Source organism: Halichoerus grypus, chromosome 4 (genome assembly GCF_964656455.1).
Source record: "Halichoerus grypus chromosome 4, mHalGry1.hap1.1, whole genome shotgun sequence".
NCBI classification, from domain to species: Eukaryota; Metazoa; Chordata; class Mammalia; order Carnivora; family Phocidae; genus Halichoerus; species Halichoerus grypus.
In genome coordinates, this window is record NC_135715.1 from 182,854,851 (window position 1) to 182,873,998 (window position 19,148).

Consider the following 19,148-nt stretch of genomic DNA (forward strand, 5'->3'; position numbering starts at 1 on the left):
TGATCTTGGTGTGCTCTGAGTCCTTATTTCTTTAGTCTCTGACTGTCTTTTCCCAGTTTAACCAATCATTTCCATCATCTCTTTGGCTCTGTGAAGTATCCCTAAAAGACATGCTTTTGCCACATCCACTGACATCTGTTGTTTCCTCTCGGTTAGTGTGCAGAACATTTCTGTCATTTAAGAAGGAAAGAGGAACAGACTACTTTTTAAAAATATAAGGGTTCTTGTGGCACCTGGGTGGCTTAGTTGGTTAAGCATCTGACTCCTGATTTTGGCTCAGGTCATTATTTCAGGGTCGTGAGATCGAGCCCCATGTCAGGCTCTGCACTGGGTGTGGAGCCTGCTTAGGATACTCTCTCTCCCTCTCCCTCTGCCCCTCCTCCCAAAAGCCCCCTCTAAAAAAAAAAAAAAGAAAAGAAAAGAAAAAAATGTAAGGGTTCTCCCATCCTTTCACTAACAGAAAATAAGGGAAACACAGTTAAATATTCAGATAAAAACAAATAATCCGATTTCCTTTAAGGACAATAAGTTACTTTAGCTGTTGCTAATCCGTTCCATACTAGTTCAATTAAGAGCAGAGCCTCTGAATGACGATTTCAACTTTACCATGATTCTGTTAATATCTTATTCGTTATTTGAATATCTGGTTTGAAGGACCTTGGAGAGCAAGGGGCACCAGTGAAGAATTTCTGTATACTTTTTCACTTTGATATTCCACAAATACACTTTTAGTACATGTAATATATGCAGAAATTTACATTTTGACCTAATTGTAGGGAGGATTGGTACAAAAACAGGGGGCAATAGCAAGTATGTAGGGAAAAAGGGTAAAGTTGACTAGGTTATTCAGCTAGAAAAAGTAGTTGGAAAGCCGTATGGATAACCACAAATATTTATCAATTCCACATCCATGATGTCATGTGCACTTAGGCAGTGACTGTCCCATCTGAACTTCAACTCGACTGGTCTGGAGATTCTGACGTGTCTGGTTAGGTCTCCAGAAATGGTGAAGTGGGCCTGCCAGGGGCGTCTTGGAATGAAGACTGAGGGGCATGTTAACGGAAACAAAAGCAAACAGAGTCATTTTAAGGGAAAAGAGTCAGGCAATGGTGTTCAGTTCTATGACGATGACCCAATTACTAGAGGTCTTTTGAGTGATTAATGTCATGGACCAAGAGCAATTGGATGTCCCTGTGGACTTGGGCCTGAGGCATGTGGAAAAAAGGCAATGAGAAACATTCCCAGTGAGACATGGAGAGTCCGGGGCATGGTACCAGGTGGGGGAGGACATTCTTTCCATGGCAGCTGAGACATCAGGGCAGGATGATGTGAGTGCAGACGTGGCGGGGAAGGTCGGCACTGGTAGCAGCCACAGCACAGGGTGGTGGCTGGTGACAGTGTGGGCTCAATCATGGTGTGGCTTTGGCTTTGGGACCTGCAACCCTTAGGCAGTCCCTGCAACTGGTGGCAGACACCATGTACCATCGTGGCTTTTCCTGCTTGCAAGACCTCAGAGTTGTATCACCGCCCGCCCTGGGGAACCGGCCAGGGGAGAACAGGACACTCCGCAGAGCCGCTGAGTGTGCTCCGTTCCTGAGCACGCTGACACCTCGCGAGGACCCCCAGGATCATGGTTGTTGGGGCAGGAGGACTCTGAAGAGGGTGAGAAGACCTACACAGCACACAATGACCAGCAAAATTCAGTTAATCAGTTAATTGATAGACACATTCAACAATATTTACTGACCACTTACTAAGGGACTACGTAGCCGATGTAGTAAAACACTGTTACTGTTAATGTGATGCTATTTTCTCTATTACGATGGGGTCCCCTGGGGATTGTTCTATGCCCTGCTTACCACTTGTTCCTTCCCTCTTTGCCCCCCTCTCTAGCCCACTGAGGTTGTCCAGCCATCACTTTGCAAAAGCCTTTTAACTGGTCCCTGCTTTTGGGGTCTCACCTTCCCGAGTCCTGGTTCTGTGGTCAGTCACCTTCCAGAAACACGAATCCCAGGTCCCACGGATGCCATACACCCAGTGCTTCTGGAGCAGCTTTCCCTTGCTATCTGGCCAGAAGTAGAGTGTTCCTAGGAACACTTTCATAAACCAAAGTGGCGTAAAGCTGAAGAAGCAATTACCATTAATTTACATGGAAAAATTTTTGAGTGTTCCCAGACCTCTCAGGCTTTTCTGCAACCTTAGGACACATCTTGCTAACAGATGCACACAATCAATGGAGAGAAAGCACAGATGCTCACAGACACAGTTCGAAGCCCTGGTGGCCGGATGCAGGGATGCTGAGGGTGGTTCCCAGGGAAGGAGCAGTGCAGCTCTATATTGTGGCTTTTATCATACAAGTGAAAAATTCTCTTCAGATTTCTTTCCATCAGCAAAAACAGGTACTAATGTAAGTCTTTGTAAAAGCAAAGTAACCTAACAGGAACTTTCAAAAAGCGGGGATACCTATGCCCAAGGATTTCTACCCTTAACTCTACCTGTGTTCCCAGGCCTTCCCCTGGGTCCCATCCCGCAGGTGCCAGCTGCAGGCCTATGGGGGGTGCTGCCTGGATCGCCCCTCACCTGTTCTCATCTCCAATCCTTACTGAGGCTCTTATATGGGAAGAAAGCCCTTCCTATGTAGATGGTCCCTGTCACAGTTTTCCCAATTCCCCTTCTCCCATATAAACTCAGAATCAACTTCTTTCTCATATCTCTAAGAAAGTCAGTTGATCAGGTTATTCTGGTTCTGGTGCCATGTACTGGAATTCTTTTTTTTTTTTTTTGCATGCATTTCTCACCAGACTGACAGCCTGTGGATTCATCTCGTGATGTCCTCACAGTGTCCTCAGAGTTACCTCCTCATAAGACAAGGATAATTCAACAACTATTTATTAAATTGTATATCCTGCTCCCCACAAGTTGATATGATGGAAAATATTAATATGCTTTAAAGCACAAGTTCATGAGCCCTTTTAAGCAACAACAGAGGAATCTTGAAGGTTAGAGAATTGGGAAGAAATGTGTATGAGCTGAAGGCATGGAAGCAATGCTTGCTCATTGTTATTTCCCAGGACAGTTATTTAAACACTTTTGTTGTTCTGTCTTGACTCTGGCACAAGAAAGAAGAGCTACCAAAAATTCACAGGACATGAACACATTACAACAAAAAAAGTATCAACCAGAAGTGAATTGGCTATTTTATACAGAGTTTTTCCTAGAACTGTGGTGACTGAAGTCAGGTAGGTGTGGGCATGATTTAGAGGTCTATACAACCAAGCCACAGCGCCAAACCACTCCATTATCTTTCTTTTTCTCTCTCTTTTTTAAAAGATTTTATTTATTTATTTGAGAGAGAGAGTGAGTGAGTGAGAGAGGGGGAGAGAGCGTGAGTAGAGGGGAGAAGCAGAGGGAGAGGGAGAAGCAGACTACCCACTGAACAGGGAGCCTGATGCAGGACTCGATCCCAGGACTCTGGGGTCATGACCTGAGCTGAAGGCAGGCACTTAACTGACTGAGCCACCCAGGTGTCCCTCCATTATCTTTCTGCTCTGAAAAGTGGGACATAGTTGCATTCACAAAGAAGTCATCTTTAAGACATTTTTTTTTTTAATCCAACTATAACATACAGTGTTATATTAGTTTCAGGTGTATGGTATAGTGATTCAACAATTCCATACATTACCCAGTGCTCATACTGATGAGTGTACTCTTAACCCCCATCACCTATTTCCCCATCCCCCCACTCACCTCCCCTCTGCTAACCATCAGTTTGTTCTCTGTATTTAAGAGTCCGTTTTTTTGTTTGTCTCTTTTTTCATTTGTTTGTTTGCTTTGTTTCTTCAACTCCACAGGTGAGTGAAATCATACGGTATTTGTCTTTCTCTGACTGACTTATTTCACTTAGCCTTATCCCCTCTAGATCCATCCATGTTGTTGCAAAAGATTTCATTCTTTTTTATGGCTGAGTAATATTCTATTGTATGTACATACCACATCTTCTTTATCCATTCTATTGATGGACACTTGGGCTACTTCATTATCTTGGCTATTATAAATAATGCTGCGATAAACATAGGGGTGCACATATCTTTTTAAATTAGTGTTTTTGTAACTACTTGGGTAAATACCGAGTAGTGGAATTACGGAATCATATGGCAATTCTATTTTTAATTTTTTAAGGAGTGTCCATACTGTTTTCCACAGTGGCTGCATCAGCTTGCATTCCCATCAACAGTGCACGAGGATTCCTTTTTCTCCACATCCTTGTCAACACTTATTGTTTCTTGTGGTTTTGATTTTAGCCATTCTTCCAGGTATGAGGTGGTACCTCATTGTAGTTTTATTTGCATTTCTCTGATGATGAGTGATGTTGAGCATCTTTGCATGTGTCTGTTGGCCATCTGTATGTCTTCTTTGGAAAATCGTCTATTCATGTTCTCTGCCCGTTTTCTAACTGGATTATTTGTTTTTTTGGGTATTGAGTTGTATAAATTCTTTATATATTTTGGACATTAACACCTTATTGGATACATCATTTGCAAATACCTTCTCCCATTCAGTAGGTTGTCTTTTTGTTTTGTTGATCGTTTCTTTTGCTGTGCAAAAGATTTTATTTTACTCTAGTCCCAATAGTTTAATTTTGCTTTTGTTTCCTTTGCCAAAAGAGAAATATCTGGAAAAATATTTCTATGGCTGATAGCAAAGAGATTAGTGCCTATGTTTTTTTCTAGGACTTTTATGGTTTCAGGTCTGACATTTAGGTCTTTAATTCATTTTGAGTTTACTTTTGTGTATGGTATAGAAAGTGGTCCGATTTCATTCTTTTGCATGTAACTGTCCAGTTTTCCCAACACTTTTTGTTGAGGATAATGTCTTTTTCAAATTGCATATTCTTGCCTCTTTTATTATAGACTAACCGGCCATAAAAGCATGGGTTTATTTCTGGATTCTCTATTCTGTTCTATTGATCTACATGTTTGTTTTTGTGTCAGTCCCATACTGTTTTGATTTCCACAGCTTTGTAGTATATCTTGAAATCTGGGATTGTGATACATCAAGTTTTGCTCTTTTTTTTCCAAGATTGCTTTGGCTATTCAGAGTCTTTTGTGGTTCTGTAGAAATTTTAGGATTATTTGTTCTAGTTCTGTGAAAAATGCTGTTGGTATTTTGATAGGGATTGCACTGAATCTGTTGATTGCTTTGGGTAGTATGAACATTTTAACAATGTTGGCTCTTCCAATTCTGAACATGGACTATCTTTCCATTTGCTTGTGTCATCTTCAATTTCTTTCACCAAAGTTTTATAGTTTTCAGAGTACAGGTCTTCCTTGGTTAAATTTTAAGACTTCTTTAACAGTAACTAAAGGGCACCTGGGTGGCTCAGTTGGTTAAGCGACTGCCTTCAGCTCAGGTCATGATCTTGGAGTCCCTGGATCTAGTCCTGCATCGGGCTCCCTGCTTGGCGAGGAGCCTGCTTCTCCCTCTAACCCTCCCCCCCTCTCATGTACTCTCTCTCTCTCTCTCATTCTCGCTCTCTCAAATAAACAAATCTTTAAAAAAAAAAAAAAACTAACTAAAGAGTAACAAGAAGAGAGCCCTGTGTTAAAGACCTGGATTATAACATTATTCCAAACTCCTTCAACTCAGGGTCACGCAGGGGGCTGACAGGACACCTGGGCTTGCCTCATTTCTGTGCCACTTAGACTGTCCTAGGATGGCCAATAAGAGCACGTTCATATTCGGGCGCCTGGGTGGCTCAGTTGGTTAAGCGACTGCCTTCGGCTCAGGTCATGATCCTGGAGTCCCGGGATCGAGTCCCGCATCGGGCTCCCTGCTCGGCAGGGAGTCTGCTTCGTCCTCTGACCCTATCCCCTCTCATGTGTTCTCTCTCTCTCAAATAAATAAATAAAATCTTAAAAAAAAAAAAAAAAAAAAGAGCACGTTCATATTCTACAACAGTCAGTAGAACCTGACCGGCAGACTGCACTGATTGCCTTCCCTATTTACCCTTAACAGGAAAGAGTGATCTGAATAAGAATGACTAATTAGAAGCAAACATTTCAAGTAAGCATTCCATGGCGGACTGGTCCATGATCACTAGGGATTGAGCAACTGCTGGAAATATGCCTTTAGGTTTGTCTTTCTTTTTCTTTTTTAAGATTTTATTTATTTGAGAGAGAGAGAAAGAGCAAGAGCAAGAGTGGGGGGAAGGGGCAGAAGGAGAGGGAGAAGCTGAGCAGGGAGCCTGACGTGGGGCTCAATCCCACGACCCCAGGATCATGACCTGAGCCAAAGGCAGGTGCTTAACTGACTGAGCCACCCAGGCGCCCTAGGTTTGTCTTTCTTTTTAAACAGGCTGATGATAGCAGAAGGCTCCTCGAGTTTGGCACATGGCTTGAGAATGTCGTGCTCAGGATGCGCTTCTATCTTCTGGCAGAGTGCTAAGGGCACTCTGTAATAACCCCTGAAAGCGCTGGGTCCCTTCTCCTCTGAATCAGTCTCCTCCTACCTGATGTTACAGGATGAAGAAACACCCAAGGAACTCTGCCTTGGGACAATGAAACAGTGTGACCCGGGATCACCTTTCCCTGTGATTCTCAAAATCTTCTCTTCTGCCTAAAGGGATGCTTCACCACTTAGTAAATGCTTATAAATGGTGTAGGAATGAAAATATCTCGTCCTGGGCTGATACGACCAAGAAATGTAAAAGTACCCTAGGGAAATTCTGACCCATTCAGACGTCTACCAAAAAACCTCCAACCCCGCCCCCTCCCGAAAACAAACAAACAAAAATGGGATTTCATAGTTACTTCCTGTCCTATTTTTAAAATGACCTTAAAAAGACAAGTAAAAGATAAATTTAGCAAAGTTTACAAGTCAAAGGACCCACTGAGGAAGTGCACAAAAGGCCATGTGAGATTCAGCTGTGGATGTTTGTATCAACAACGACAGGGAAGTGGCCTCGAGTCCTGGGTCAGTGCTGTCCCCGCAGGGTTGGTACATAAGGGGCTCCCCCCGCGGACAGCGGCACCAGACCTCCCTCGCCTCCCGAGTCTCCCTCCTCGTTACTCCCTCCTGAGTCCTCTCTCCTGACACCATGGGCTGCTGTGGCTGCGGAAGTTGTGGTGGCTGCGGCGGCTGCGGCGGCGGCTGCGGCGGATGCACCACCTGCAGGTGCTACCGGGTGGGCTGTTGCTCGGCCTGCTGCCCCTGCTGCTGCGGCTGCTGTGGGGGCTGCTGCAGTACCCCCGTGGTCTGCTGCTGCCGCCGCTCCTGTGGCTCCTGTGGCTCGTGTGGCTGCGGCTCGCATGGGAAGGGCTGTTGCCAGCACAAGAGCTGTTGCCAGCACAAGAGCTGTTGCAAGAAGCAATGTTGCTGCTAGGCGGCCGGCGGCTCGGCCCCTGCACAGGAGCTACTGGGGATTTCCTCCCCTCCATTCACCTGTTCCACCTGTGTCCTCTGGTATTCTGAGACTTACCCTCTGGGGCTGACTTTGCTCCTGGATTTAGTTTCCTCTTTTTTCTGCTTTGGGTGTTCCTAGTTTTCCTAACTGAAAGTTTCCAATCAAATAGGAAACAGCAAAAACAAGGACATGAAAACTCGGAAAGAAGAGCTGACATCATGCGCTCCATCAGGCAGGGTCACGTTGTTATTCCTTAGATGTATGTGATTATTTCCTTCCCGTGTGTGTGCTTTTATGTCTGCTCCTTTTTCATCTTGCATCCCTATTTGTCAATAGCTCTTTTCTAAATTTTCTAGTAAAATAAAAACTTTTATCATTAAATGTTTCTCTTTGCCTTTATTTTGATTTTACCATATCCCACCTCCTGGAACATCTTTTTTTTTTTTTTTTTTTAAAGATTTTATTTATTTATTTGAGAGAGAGAGAATGAGAGACAGAGAGCATGAGAGGGAGGAGGGTCAGAGGGAGAAGCAGACTCCCTGCTGAGCAGGGAGCCTGATGCGGGACTCGATCCCGGGACTCCGGGATCATGACCTGAGCCGAAGGCAGTCGCTTAACCAACTGAGCCACCCAGGCGCCCAACCTCCTGGAACATCTTACTCTCACTTAAACATCCCTTGGAAGATGGGCAATGATAGCAGAGCAAGGCAAGGACCATGGGAGTAGCTTTCTTGCCCCTGCTGTCCATGCATTCCAGGTACCAACACCAACGGGACACTTGAAAGAATGATTTACCTACATTTTGAATTCTATTTTGAAATGACAGTTTCAGTTATAGAGAAACAAGTCTCCCTAATTCATAAAAAATCCTGTTTTATTCACAAAGAAACAATTCAAACAAATTTTCAGAAATATACCTGCTACCAAAATATGGACGGCTACATTTGCTTCAGATTCCCATCTGTTGGGGCCATTTACTCTTTGTGTCAAGGGCGGAGTCCTACCCCTGCCGTGCAGGCCCTTTCATTTTTTTCCCCTCTAAACTCAGCCAGCAGTGCACATTTAGACTTTTGGTATTATTAGTTTAGCTTTCTAGCTCCCTAAATACAAAAAGTAATGCCACCAGGTTGTGCTAAGTGGGTCGGCATTGATGGACATGGGATTTATCTTCATTCTCTTCTGTCTATATTAATTTAACCTCAATTGGGGTGTTGTTGAGGCTCAAGCTTTCTTTTGACTTCATTTCAAATATTTTTTTTCTTTTTTTAAAGGGGGGAGGGGCAGAAGGAGAGGGAGAGAATCACAAGCAGACTCCATGCTGAGCCTGGAGCCTGATATGGGGCTTGGTCTCATGACCCTGAGATCATGACCTGAGTCATGTTGACTGAGTCAACAGTCAGATGTTTAACTGACTGTGAGCCAACAGTCAGATGTTTAACTGACTGAGCCACCCAGGTGCCCCTCGGATCTTACTTAATAACTTAAACTGTGAAGTATGTTTCTAAATTTTATTTCCATTTTTTTTAGACTCATGAGCTTAGAGGGGCTCTGAGTGGTCATTGAATGTGTGTCCTTTTGCCAGACTGTGGCAGTCTATTCTTGATAGGAAAACAGTTTTATGAGCAAGATCTGTTTCCTTTACACCTAGCGGAAACCAGAGTTCAGTTAATCCTCCATAGCCATCATTCACTTGGAAGATACAAATTGAAATACAAATGACATTTTATGATTCAGATCATGAGGCGTACTTAGAAGGATTTAAATATTTCGGAAGAGTCGACTTTCTGTTGACAAATGTTCTCTGAGAAATCCCAAGATATAAAGACAGGTCTAAAGTGCTGAAGCCAGTTCAAAGATGGAGTAGATCCTGTCTTAGAGTGTCTTTGGGTGGGGTGGGTTGTGTACAAAGAATTGTAATCCAAGGCCAAGTGTGATGCTTGCTGCAGTTGTTTCCATCAGAGGTGGGGAGAGAGTTCTTGAAAACATCCAGAGTGGCTTCATAGCCCTGAAATCTCATGGCTTTCTTGTTCCCTGTGGACTCTTTGGTGTATGTTCTCTCTGACACTTTTGGTCTATTTTGGACCAGAGCCAGAGAGTGGCAGAGGTTATTGTCACTGCAATATGAAGATCATCAATTGTTGCCCTGCATTAACTTTCCTCATCTTTTGCCACAAGGCACATGTTTCTCAGATGGACTAAGTACTGAAAACAAAAAGATGGATCACAATTTAAGGAAAATATTTCTGTAGTTCAATTGAGCTCAGCAAATATTTTCATTTTTCAATCTGATATTTTTCTCACTTTGTTTTCAAATCCTTATAGGCCCTGCCTATAAATTTCCCAATTATTCAGATAACCTAAATGAAGACCCATATTTTGCAATTAGATTACAGAGAGGAACATTCAAGGACTGAGGTGAGACGCAGGATGTGTGCATGCAGAGTACCCTTCCCGTGCTTTTCAGCCCCTGTCACCAAGCCCCCATACGTGGATCCTGTCTGATTTCCTTGTGAATTTTGTGATAGCTTCATGTAGGTGGGAATTAGTGTAGACCATGCTCAGGAGGAAGAAGAGAGAGCTGAGTGTGTCAAGGAAAACCAGGGACCACACTGTGTACATGTGCCACGTTGTGGATACAACAGCAGCATCTTTCTTTCTTTTTCTTTCTTTCTTTCTTTCTTTCTTTCTTTCTTTCCCTCTCTCTTTCTTTCTTTCTTCTTTCTTTCTCTCACTCTTTCTTTCTTCTTTCTTCTTCTTTCTTTCTTTTTCTTTCTTTCAAGATATTATTTATTTTTGCAAGAGAGAGAGAGAGGGCACGAGCAGGAAGGAGGGGCAGAGGAGGAAGCAGACTCCCCACTGATCAGGAAGCCCAATGAGGGACTCGATCCTAGGACCCTGGGATCATGACCTGAGCCAAAGGCAGACACTTAACCAACTGAGCCACCCAGGTGCCCATGCACGTTTCTTTCATTGAAGCATCAGGGATGACGTGTCACACAGATTCATCTAAGCCACAGCATCTCTTTAAGCTTGTGGCTCAGGATCCCCACAAACACATGTATTGTTGGTACTCATCAGGCTTGCCCCAAAGAGTGTATTGGTTTGCCAGGGCTGCCATAATGAAGTACCGTAGACCGGGTGGCTTAACCAATAGGAATTTATTTTCTCACAATTCTGGAGGCTGGAAGTCCAAGATTAAGCCCAAGCTCCTTGGCTCAAAGTCCAAGATGAAAATGGCAGCAGGTTTGGTTTGCAGCCTTTTTCTTTGGCTTGAAGATGGCTGCCTTCTTGCTCTGTCTTCGCATGGTCTTCCTTCTGTGCACATTTGTGTCCTAATTTTCTCTTCTTATAAGAACACCAGTCATATTTGTTTAGGACCCAACTTAAGGACCTTTAACTTAATTACCTATTTAAAGAGCCTATCTCTAAATATAGTCCATTCTGAGTTACTGGGAGTTAGGACTTCAACATATGGATTTTGGAGAGATGCAGTTCAGCCCCTAGCAAAAGAGTAACAAAACATAGAAAAGTCTTATGCTTTGTCCTTCGTTTATGTAGTTTAGCTAGTGACCTATGTTTAATATAATATGGCCTTTTTGCTTTTTTTTTTGTCAGTAGCCATTACAGATATACACTTACTTTCTTTTCTATATCAAATTGTCACCTAACAAAGAAATTGTGTCTCAGTGTCCCTCATAGGACCCGGCACAATGTTTGGCAATAACTCTCACTGGTTCACCCTGCTGCCTGAGTCCTTCTTTCACCAATTGATGTCAGTACTGAGTAACAACAACTCAGCCAATCCTGACAGCCCCCATCTTCTACCTCTACTGCCTGAAAACAAGCTCACATTTCTTGTGAGCAGGATGGAGAAAGCAGGGGCCTAAGAAGTGTTACATCTTCAATGCTAGGAGGGCCATGTGTCCCAGAATTCTGCCTATCAACCTTACTTTGTGGGAAAACTGCCTCAAGGAGTCCTCATGAAGAAAAGCTAGGTAAGATAGATGGATAGGACTCTCCCTGCTGAGAATAGCTATGTGATAGGAGGTGGCTCTCTCTCTCTTTTTTAAAGATTTTATTTATTTATTTATTTATTTATTTGAGAGAGAGAGAGACAGAGCTCAAGTGGGGGGAGGAGCAGAGAGAGAGGGAGAAGCAGACTCCCCTCTGAGCAGGGAGCCCAATGCAGGGCTTGATCCTGGGACTCCAGAATCATGACCTGAGCCGAAGGCAGATGCTAAACCGACTGAACCACCCAGGCGCCCCTAGGAGGTGGTTCTAAATGTGGAGGCTGGCAGAAGTGTGAGTCAGAAAATGGAGCCCATCCTAGAGGCTGAGAATAACTAAGAGCTGCTGAGTAGCCAGAGGGCACTAGAGGCTCAGGACCCTTGGACATGGACAAGGAAACAGAAACAGAGATGGGTAGGTGTCAACTTAGAATTTGAGGAAGCTCATCTCAGACCCCCTCCTCAAACCTTATCTTATGAATTTCAAAGGGGAAGGAAGACTATCTTTTCAGGGGCTCCCTTTGGGGATTTTACTTGACATGGCTACTCAATTCATATTTCCTTTGGTAATTTCATTGCATTTGGTCACTTCAACCTATGTAAGCATCTGTGTTTGTCAGGCTCTGCTTAGAGTGACAAGGAAATACCCCATATAGACTTGTGGTGTTGGAGCAAGAATGTCCTTCTTCTGGAGACAGATCACAAGGGCTTGGCTTCTCTCAGTCCCAGCTTCACCACCAGACCCAGCTGGAAGACCCCTGTCTCCTTTCTCTCTCAGCTCACTGCTAAACCAACCATGATGGATCAAGAATCTGGAAGCTACACAGAAAAGAGAGGGAGCACTATGGGAAATTAACAGAAGGGGTGTTTGGGAACACATTTTACTGTGTGTGTGGTGTGGACTCCTTCAGACAATGTTGAGGGGGTGGTATGAAAGTTGCCCAGTTTGATTATTTTGAATCTAATGCTCATCTTCTGACACTACATCCGAAAGCCTATTTTGCAGTTTTTAGTGGTTGACAGACAGACTTCTGTGGCCCCTACCAGGGCTCCAGCAGAACTTCTGGGAGAGTTGCATGGGAGGGTATGGATGCTTAGTGAGGTGACGGCTGAATGGAAAGCACTCATGGACTATAGAGCTAATGGGCAAAGAGATGTGAGAGACTCTGGGCTTCCATTTCCGTTGCCTTTTGGAGTAATTCTCAGCAATGAGGCCATGACAATCAGGATCAACATGCAGTAGAAAAAGACCCTAGGAGTAGACAATAAGTGACCCTTATACACGATAAGCCTCAAAAGTGACCATGATGTGATCAGATGATTATGCAGGATCTGTATGAATATTCACGCACTCAGACTTCTGTTGCTAAGACTCTATCAAGGGAGAGATTTGGGAAGAGTTTAGTTTATGACATTCATCTGCTAAGAGAGAGGATGTGCCCCTGAGTTCTTTGCTTCTTGATAGACCCACAGTGGATTAACCATTTACTAATCCATCTGTATTGATTGCAAACAATTTATCTAGCTTTTGATTCATTGCCGTCTTCACGTATATACTATCTGCATAGTTGAAATTCAAACAATGGAAATGCATTGTTCCTGAGGGATAGATAGTTTAGAAACTGGCAAGAAAAAAAGAAATGGGTCTTTGAGGTTGATTTAGTATAATTTATTAAGAAAACGGTTGCTTTGCATTTACAGAGATGGCAATGCAGTGGTAAAAACAAGACATAAATAAACACAAAGTTAAAAGCACTTCAAGAAGGTAAAATATTAGTTGTCTTGATTCATTTTTGTCAAGGGCAAGATATGAACGGTAATTGACAGAGGAGACTGCCCATTTGTTACTTTGGTTGGTGTTTATTAAATGCAGACCGGATGACAGAAACCACAGAAATGTGGGATTCCTATGGGTTGGTGACAAGGCTCAGGTCATGCTTGTGACTTAAAAGTCAAAGGAGCCGACAGAAAGGGAGGGGGAGGTCTTACCTACAGCATGGCTACCTGCAGCACCTGCCCAGAGGCTGGCCGGCCGCCTAGCAGCAACATTGCTTCTTGCAACAGCTCTTGTGCTGGCAACAGCTCTTCTGCTGGCAACAGCCCTTCCCACCGCCGCAGCCATGCGGGCCGCAGCCACACGAGCCACAGGAGCCACAGGAGCGGCGGTAGCAGCAGACCACGGGGGTACTGCAGCAGCCCCCACAGCAGCCGCAGCAGCAGGGGCAGCAGGCCGAGCAACAGCCCACCCGGTAGCACCTGCAGGTGGTGCATCCGCCGCAGCCGCCGCCGCAGCCGCCACAACTTCCGTAGCCACCACAACTTCCACAGCCACAGCAGCCCATGGTGTCAGGAGAGAGGACTCAGGAGGGAGTAACGAGGAGGGAGACTCGGGAGGCGAGGGAGGTCTGGTGCCGCTGTCCGCGGGGAGAGCCCCTTATGTACCAACCCTGCGGGGAAAGTGGGAAGACACGTGACCACTTCCTTGTTGCTCTTCGGCTCTATTTAGAGGGAAGAATCACATCATCTCTTATTTGCTTCCCTTTTAAATGTCTTTGTCGTCATCACATGTTTAGTTTATCGTTTAAATAAAACCTATATTCCGGCTTAACTCTGAAAAAGACTGAAAGTTCTAGGGAATCATTCTGGGAAGCGGGAGCGTGGTGAGGCTATCAACAGGAATGGGCAGAATCTCCATCTGCCCACGATGCCTGTGTCCTGGGGCTTGCAGACCACAGCCTGGGCCAGGTGATCTGTGAGCTCTCACAGTCCCTGACCTCAAAGAGCTTGCGATAGGAAGTAACACAGGGAGCTGGGGAGGTGAAAGGCCAGATGCCATCATTGCATTTGTTGACCAGTGGAAACTTTTGGAGTTGGAAACTTTTTTTTTTTTTTAAGATTTTATTTATTTATTTGACAGAGAGAGATACAGCGAGAGAAGGAACACAAGCAGGGGGAGTGGGAGAGGGAGAAGCGGGCTTCCCGCCGAGCAGGAAGCCTGATGCGGGGCTCAATCCCAGGACCCTGGGATCATGACCTGAGCCGAAGGCAGACGCTTAACGACTGAGCCACCCAGACGCCCCGGAGTTGGAAACTTTTACTCCCTACCTCTACATGTGAAGCATACCATTTTTCTTTCTCACACCCAGGTTCTAATGACTATTTTAAAACGGAAATAAATCCTCTTAGGAGTCCTCATTTTAATGATGCAATCCTTGGTATATTTTGCTTTGGATGAGGAATTAATTTTTGTCTTTGAGTAGATAGTATCAGTTGACGTCTGAGAGAAACACCCCTTGGCTAAGTAGTCTGACCGAGGTGATTTTGAAAGCAGGGTGGGAACCTTGAGGGGTGCAGGCGCACAGGCCAGAGATGCAAGGAGGGGCCCAATGTGGGGAGAGAAAGAGTGTGAAATGTGGTGAAGTGTGCAGCTGTGGTCTGGGTGGGATTTGAGGGCTAGTGACCAACAAGGAGGCTGTAAAAACATAAGACAAGAAAAACAAGAGCACAAGTGAGTTCTTCATCACGTGTGCTGTTGGAGGAGGCCTCTGGCCTGTCAGGGAGTTCTGAGGACCTTCGTGGAGATCTTTGGTGGCCAACAGATTCCCCAAACTACAATTTGTAACTGGCTTGCTGCCCGGAGTCTATTTTCCCAATCTGGTGAGATTGTTCTTTAGGAATCTGAGTGAGAGGAAATGCTGTAAGGTCTCCAGAGGCATGTTGGCATTGTTATTCATGATCCCAAACTATTTTTGTGGTATGTGGACCAAAGCGTGGATTTCAACCACCTGGGGGTGCTTGGGCTGGGATGGGGAGTGCAGTGGGACAAGAGATATGAGAATAGGTTTGAGAGTTTTTAAGGAGGCACAATTGCAGAATTCAGTGGAAGACCAATTATGGAGCTAAGAGAAACAAGGGGAATTCCAAGCTGATTTTTTAATGGATCGGCAGCTGGATGGAGAAGGTGCAGTGGAAGAATGTAGCTTTTTTGGTGGGGTTGGTGATTGGGCTGGGGAGATTATGCCTTCAGCCTGGGGCCTGGGACATGGCAGGTGCCTCAGGACAGCCGTGGGAATAGGATGGAGCACGATTTGGCTGTCTGTGCATGTGGAGTGTGGAGGAGATTCTAAATTGGAGGAAGGAATCTGGGAAATGCATATGGTCGAGGAAGAAAAGAGGGTCATTTAGTTTAAAAATAGTCCACATCTCTTCGGAAATACAGCTGTGAACATGTAACCTCAGAAGAACTAAAATGGCCCATTTAACGAGGTGCAAGGTACATGACAGTAATAGATGTGAAAAAAAAAATTGGAAAGAAATGGCTTGTTCAATTTGGTTATTCATATTGACTCTACCTCTCAGAAGTTTCTGTTAGAGCAGGATAGTTTCAGCTGAATGTATGCAGAGAAAACCACTGAGGAGAGGCGGAAAAGGAGCGGGCAGTAGTCAAGTGCTTCCTTAGCTCTAAATCTCAGAGATTCTTCTGTGTTTCTATGGAAATGAAGACCCCCTCCAAAATCTTGGCATCTCATAGTTTGCCTCTAAGATGACTTTAAGAGGAAGAGCTAAAATTAGCAAATGTACTGGGTCAAATATCATCGATAAGAATGTAAACAAGGAAGAGCCCCAGATGAGCTTCTTGTGGAAACTGCATTGGCAACAATGAGGAAGCGCTGGGGTCATGTGTCCTGGGTCACTCACTCCATCACCGTCCTCCTCAAGATGGTACATAAGGGGCTCCCCCCGCAGACGGCGGCACCAGACCTCCCTCGCCTCCCGAGTCTCCCTCCTCGCTACTCCCTCCTGAGTCCTCTCTCCTGACACCATGGGCTGCTGTGGCTGCGGAAGTTGTGGTGGCTGTGGCGGTGGCTGTGGCGGTGGCTACGGCTGCGGCTGCGGCGGCGGCTGCACCACCTGCAGGTGCTACCGGGTCAACTGCTGTCCCTGCTGCACCGGCTGCTGTGGGTGCTGCTGCACTGTCCCCGTGGTCTGCTGCTGCCGCCACTCCTGTGGCTCCTGTGGCTCGTGTGGCTGTGGCTCATGTGGCTGCGGCTCGTGTGGCTGCGGCTCGCATGGCTGCGGCGGTGGGAAGGGCTGTTGCCAGCAGAAGAGCTGTTGCAAGAAGCAATGTTGCTGCTAGGCGGCCGGGGTGCAGGTGCTGCGGGGGCGCATTCAGTTGGTAAGACTTCCTGCCTCCCATTGCTCTTCCCCCACCTGATGGTCCTGAAAATACCCTTTTCCTGTCTTTCTTTGGTGCCTTAAGTCTTTCCATCAGAAGAGTCCCCGAACTCAGAGAAGTCATCGAATGGAAAAAATACGTATGTAGCCCAGCACCAGAGTAACTGCAAATTACTAATGAAATCATGATTCCGAATACTTGGTTTGATGGAAATATCCGCTGCCTTTCGGTTCTGTCTTTTCCCACTTTTTCATGTCATCATGCATAGTTTTTTTTTTCCCTTTTTCCTTCCTAGTCATTACATAATACTGTCTAAATTTCCTAATAAAATAAAAACTAAAAGTCCATAAAAAGTGTTCTTTTGCCTTTGTTGTGTTTGAGCGCATGGAATCCTCATTTGTTCTGAAACTTGAGAGCGAATTTACCTTTTGCACGTTTTTAAAACCCTTGCAGCAGTAGCAGGTTCAAAGCCCTGGCCAGGTCTCTGGGGAACCCCCCCCCGACTTCAGTGAAACTTCACTCTCCTGTCAGCCTCCTCCTTCCCTAACAGACCAGTGCGCCGACTCCCCGGGAGACACAGTCCCCTTGTATTGATATAATGACATGGCCCTTCAGCAGCTGCTCCTAAAGCCCCACACGGGCATTCCCATCAGAACCCAAATACAGAATTTAATGGTGGGCCTGAGACCATTTGGGCTTTTCATGGGGTCTCTTTTGCAGACATATTCGATCTTTTCCTTCCCCTCTTTCTGTTCAATAACAGACCTTTGAAACCTTTCTAAATAAAATGCAATCGGCTGCCACAAATTCTGCCAGTGCCTCTGTCTTCTCAACCACCTTCAGCAAAAGTGACACATGAAAAGAAGCCCCGGGGAAAGGGGGTTTTCAATGCTTCTTCGAGGGAGGAAGTCTTTTCTTCCACTGCTTCAATTTTATCCACAAGATGATAACCTCTTCTTTTCTTTTTCCTTCCTTTCTCCTTCCTTTCTTTCCTCTACTCTCCCCTCCTTGTCCTTTCTTTTCCTTTTTTCTTTTTCTAATTATTTTCTACAGCTTTTTCCAACTGTTGAGATTCCGCTGTTTTATTAGCTATAGAGACTGTAGGCCGAGGAGATTTTGGATGGCAATGGTTCAGTATTTTCACACGTTGATGCATTTGTCCAAAAAGGGGGCAGCTCTGGTGGATACCATGTTCAAATAAAATAAATTAACTACATCGCTGGGCTCAAAACCAAGATCCATGTCTCTGTGGACCAAACACAGAACAGAAATGCCGAATGCAAGACTGCAACCATGACCTTGCTGGGATCTGGGGCTGGCAGTGGGCTATAGGCATGTGGAGGGTGGGAATATGATCGCAGAGATCAGATATTCCACATGGAGAGGGGATGATATAGCCAGGCTCACTTGAGATTTGGTGTCAGGGTGGGGCCCCTTCTGTCTTGAAAAAATTCTATGACTCTCTGCTGCCTGGGGCTCTGGCCTATAAACTGGTATCCACCAGAGACATATGGACATAGTCCCAAGATCACAAATTGACTTAAATCATCTATAGGCTTGAGAATAATCTACAACATCCCATTACACTATGGGATGAGGCTTGGATGTGGGGCAGGAGAATATAACTGCAAAACTTCTAGACAGGTAAAAGCCAAGGTGAGGACTGAGGTAAGAAGAGAGAGTGAGAGAAATGAAAGTGAAAACAAAACACCTCTCACTTAAAGTAGTCAAAATTTCAAAAACTCTTTGTAGTAGGAAGGCTCTAACATGGCTCCCAATGATCCCTGCCTCCTGGTGTTCACACCCTTCTGAAATCACCTTCTCTTGAGTATGCGCTAGATCTAGTGACTAACGAAGAGAATACCACAAAAGTGACAGGATGTCACATTCTTGATTAGGTTACAAAAATCTGTGACTTCCTTCTTTGAGCCAGTTCTTGATTTCTTGGCTTGTACACTTTGGTGAAGCAAGCTGACATGTTAGGAGAGGCCCACATGGCCAGGAACTGAGCACAGTCTCCAATCAACAGCTAGCAAGGAATTGAAGCCTTCTGCTCAGTGGCCATGAGGAACTGAATCCTGCCAACAATTACATGAACTTGGAAATGCATCATGCCACAGTCAATGCCCTGCCTCCTTGAGATGACCACAGTCCAGTCAACATTTTGACCACCTATGGAAGACCCTGAAGTAGAGGGCTCAGCTAAGGTGTGCCCAGATTTCTGACTCAGAAACTGTGAGATAATAAATGTGTGGTATTTTAAGCCACAAGTGTTGGGGTAATTTGTTATACAATGCTAAATAACTAATACACATTTGAAAACATCTGATGTTAAGAAAGGGCAACAGAATAAACTTGGAACATGAATTCATTTCAGATGAAATTGACTTTATAGAACTAACAGTGTCCTTTAAACAATATTTTTTGGATCTTTAAAACAGTAAACAAGAGAATGACTTCCATTAAAAAAAAGAAGAGGATTTATAGTGAAAATATAGGTAAAAACAAAATAAGAATAAGTTAATATCAAAATCCCAGGAATAAAAAAAATATGTGAGTTGAA

The 19,148-nt window shown here is 44.7% G+C and overlaps 1 protein-coding gene across 1 annotated transcript in view; it reads right to left on the reverse strand.

The window, feature by feature from the left end:
* Window positions 1-697: 697 nt before the first annotated feature.
* LOC118524161 (thiamine transporter 2-like) overlaps window positions 698-19,148 on the reverse strand; it is a 46,020-nt gene continuing 27,569 nt past the window's right edge. Inside the window, exon 6 of the mRNA XM_078071408.1 lies at window positions 698-1,672. Coding sequence (XP_077927534.1) covers window positions 1,511-1,672 — 162 coding nt within the window. The 3' untranslated portion in view covers window positions 698-1,510. The remainder of the gene's footprint in view (window positions 1,673-19,148) is intronic.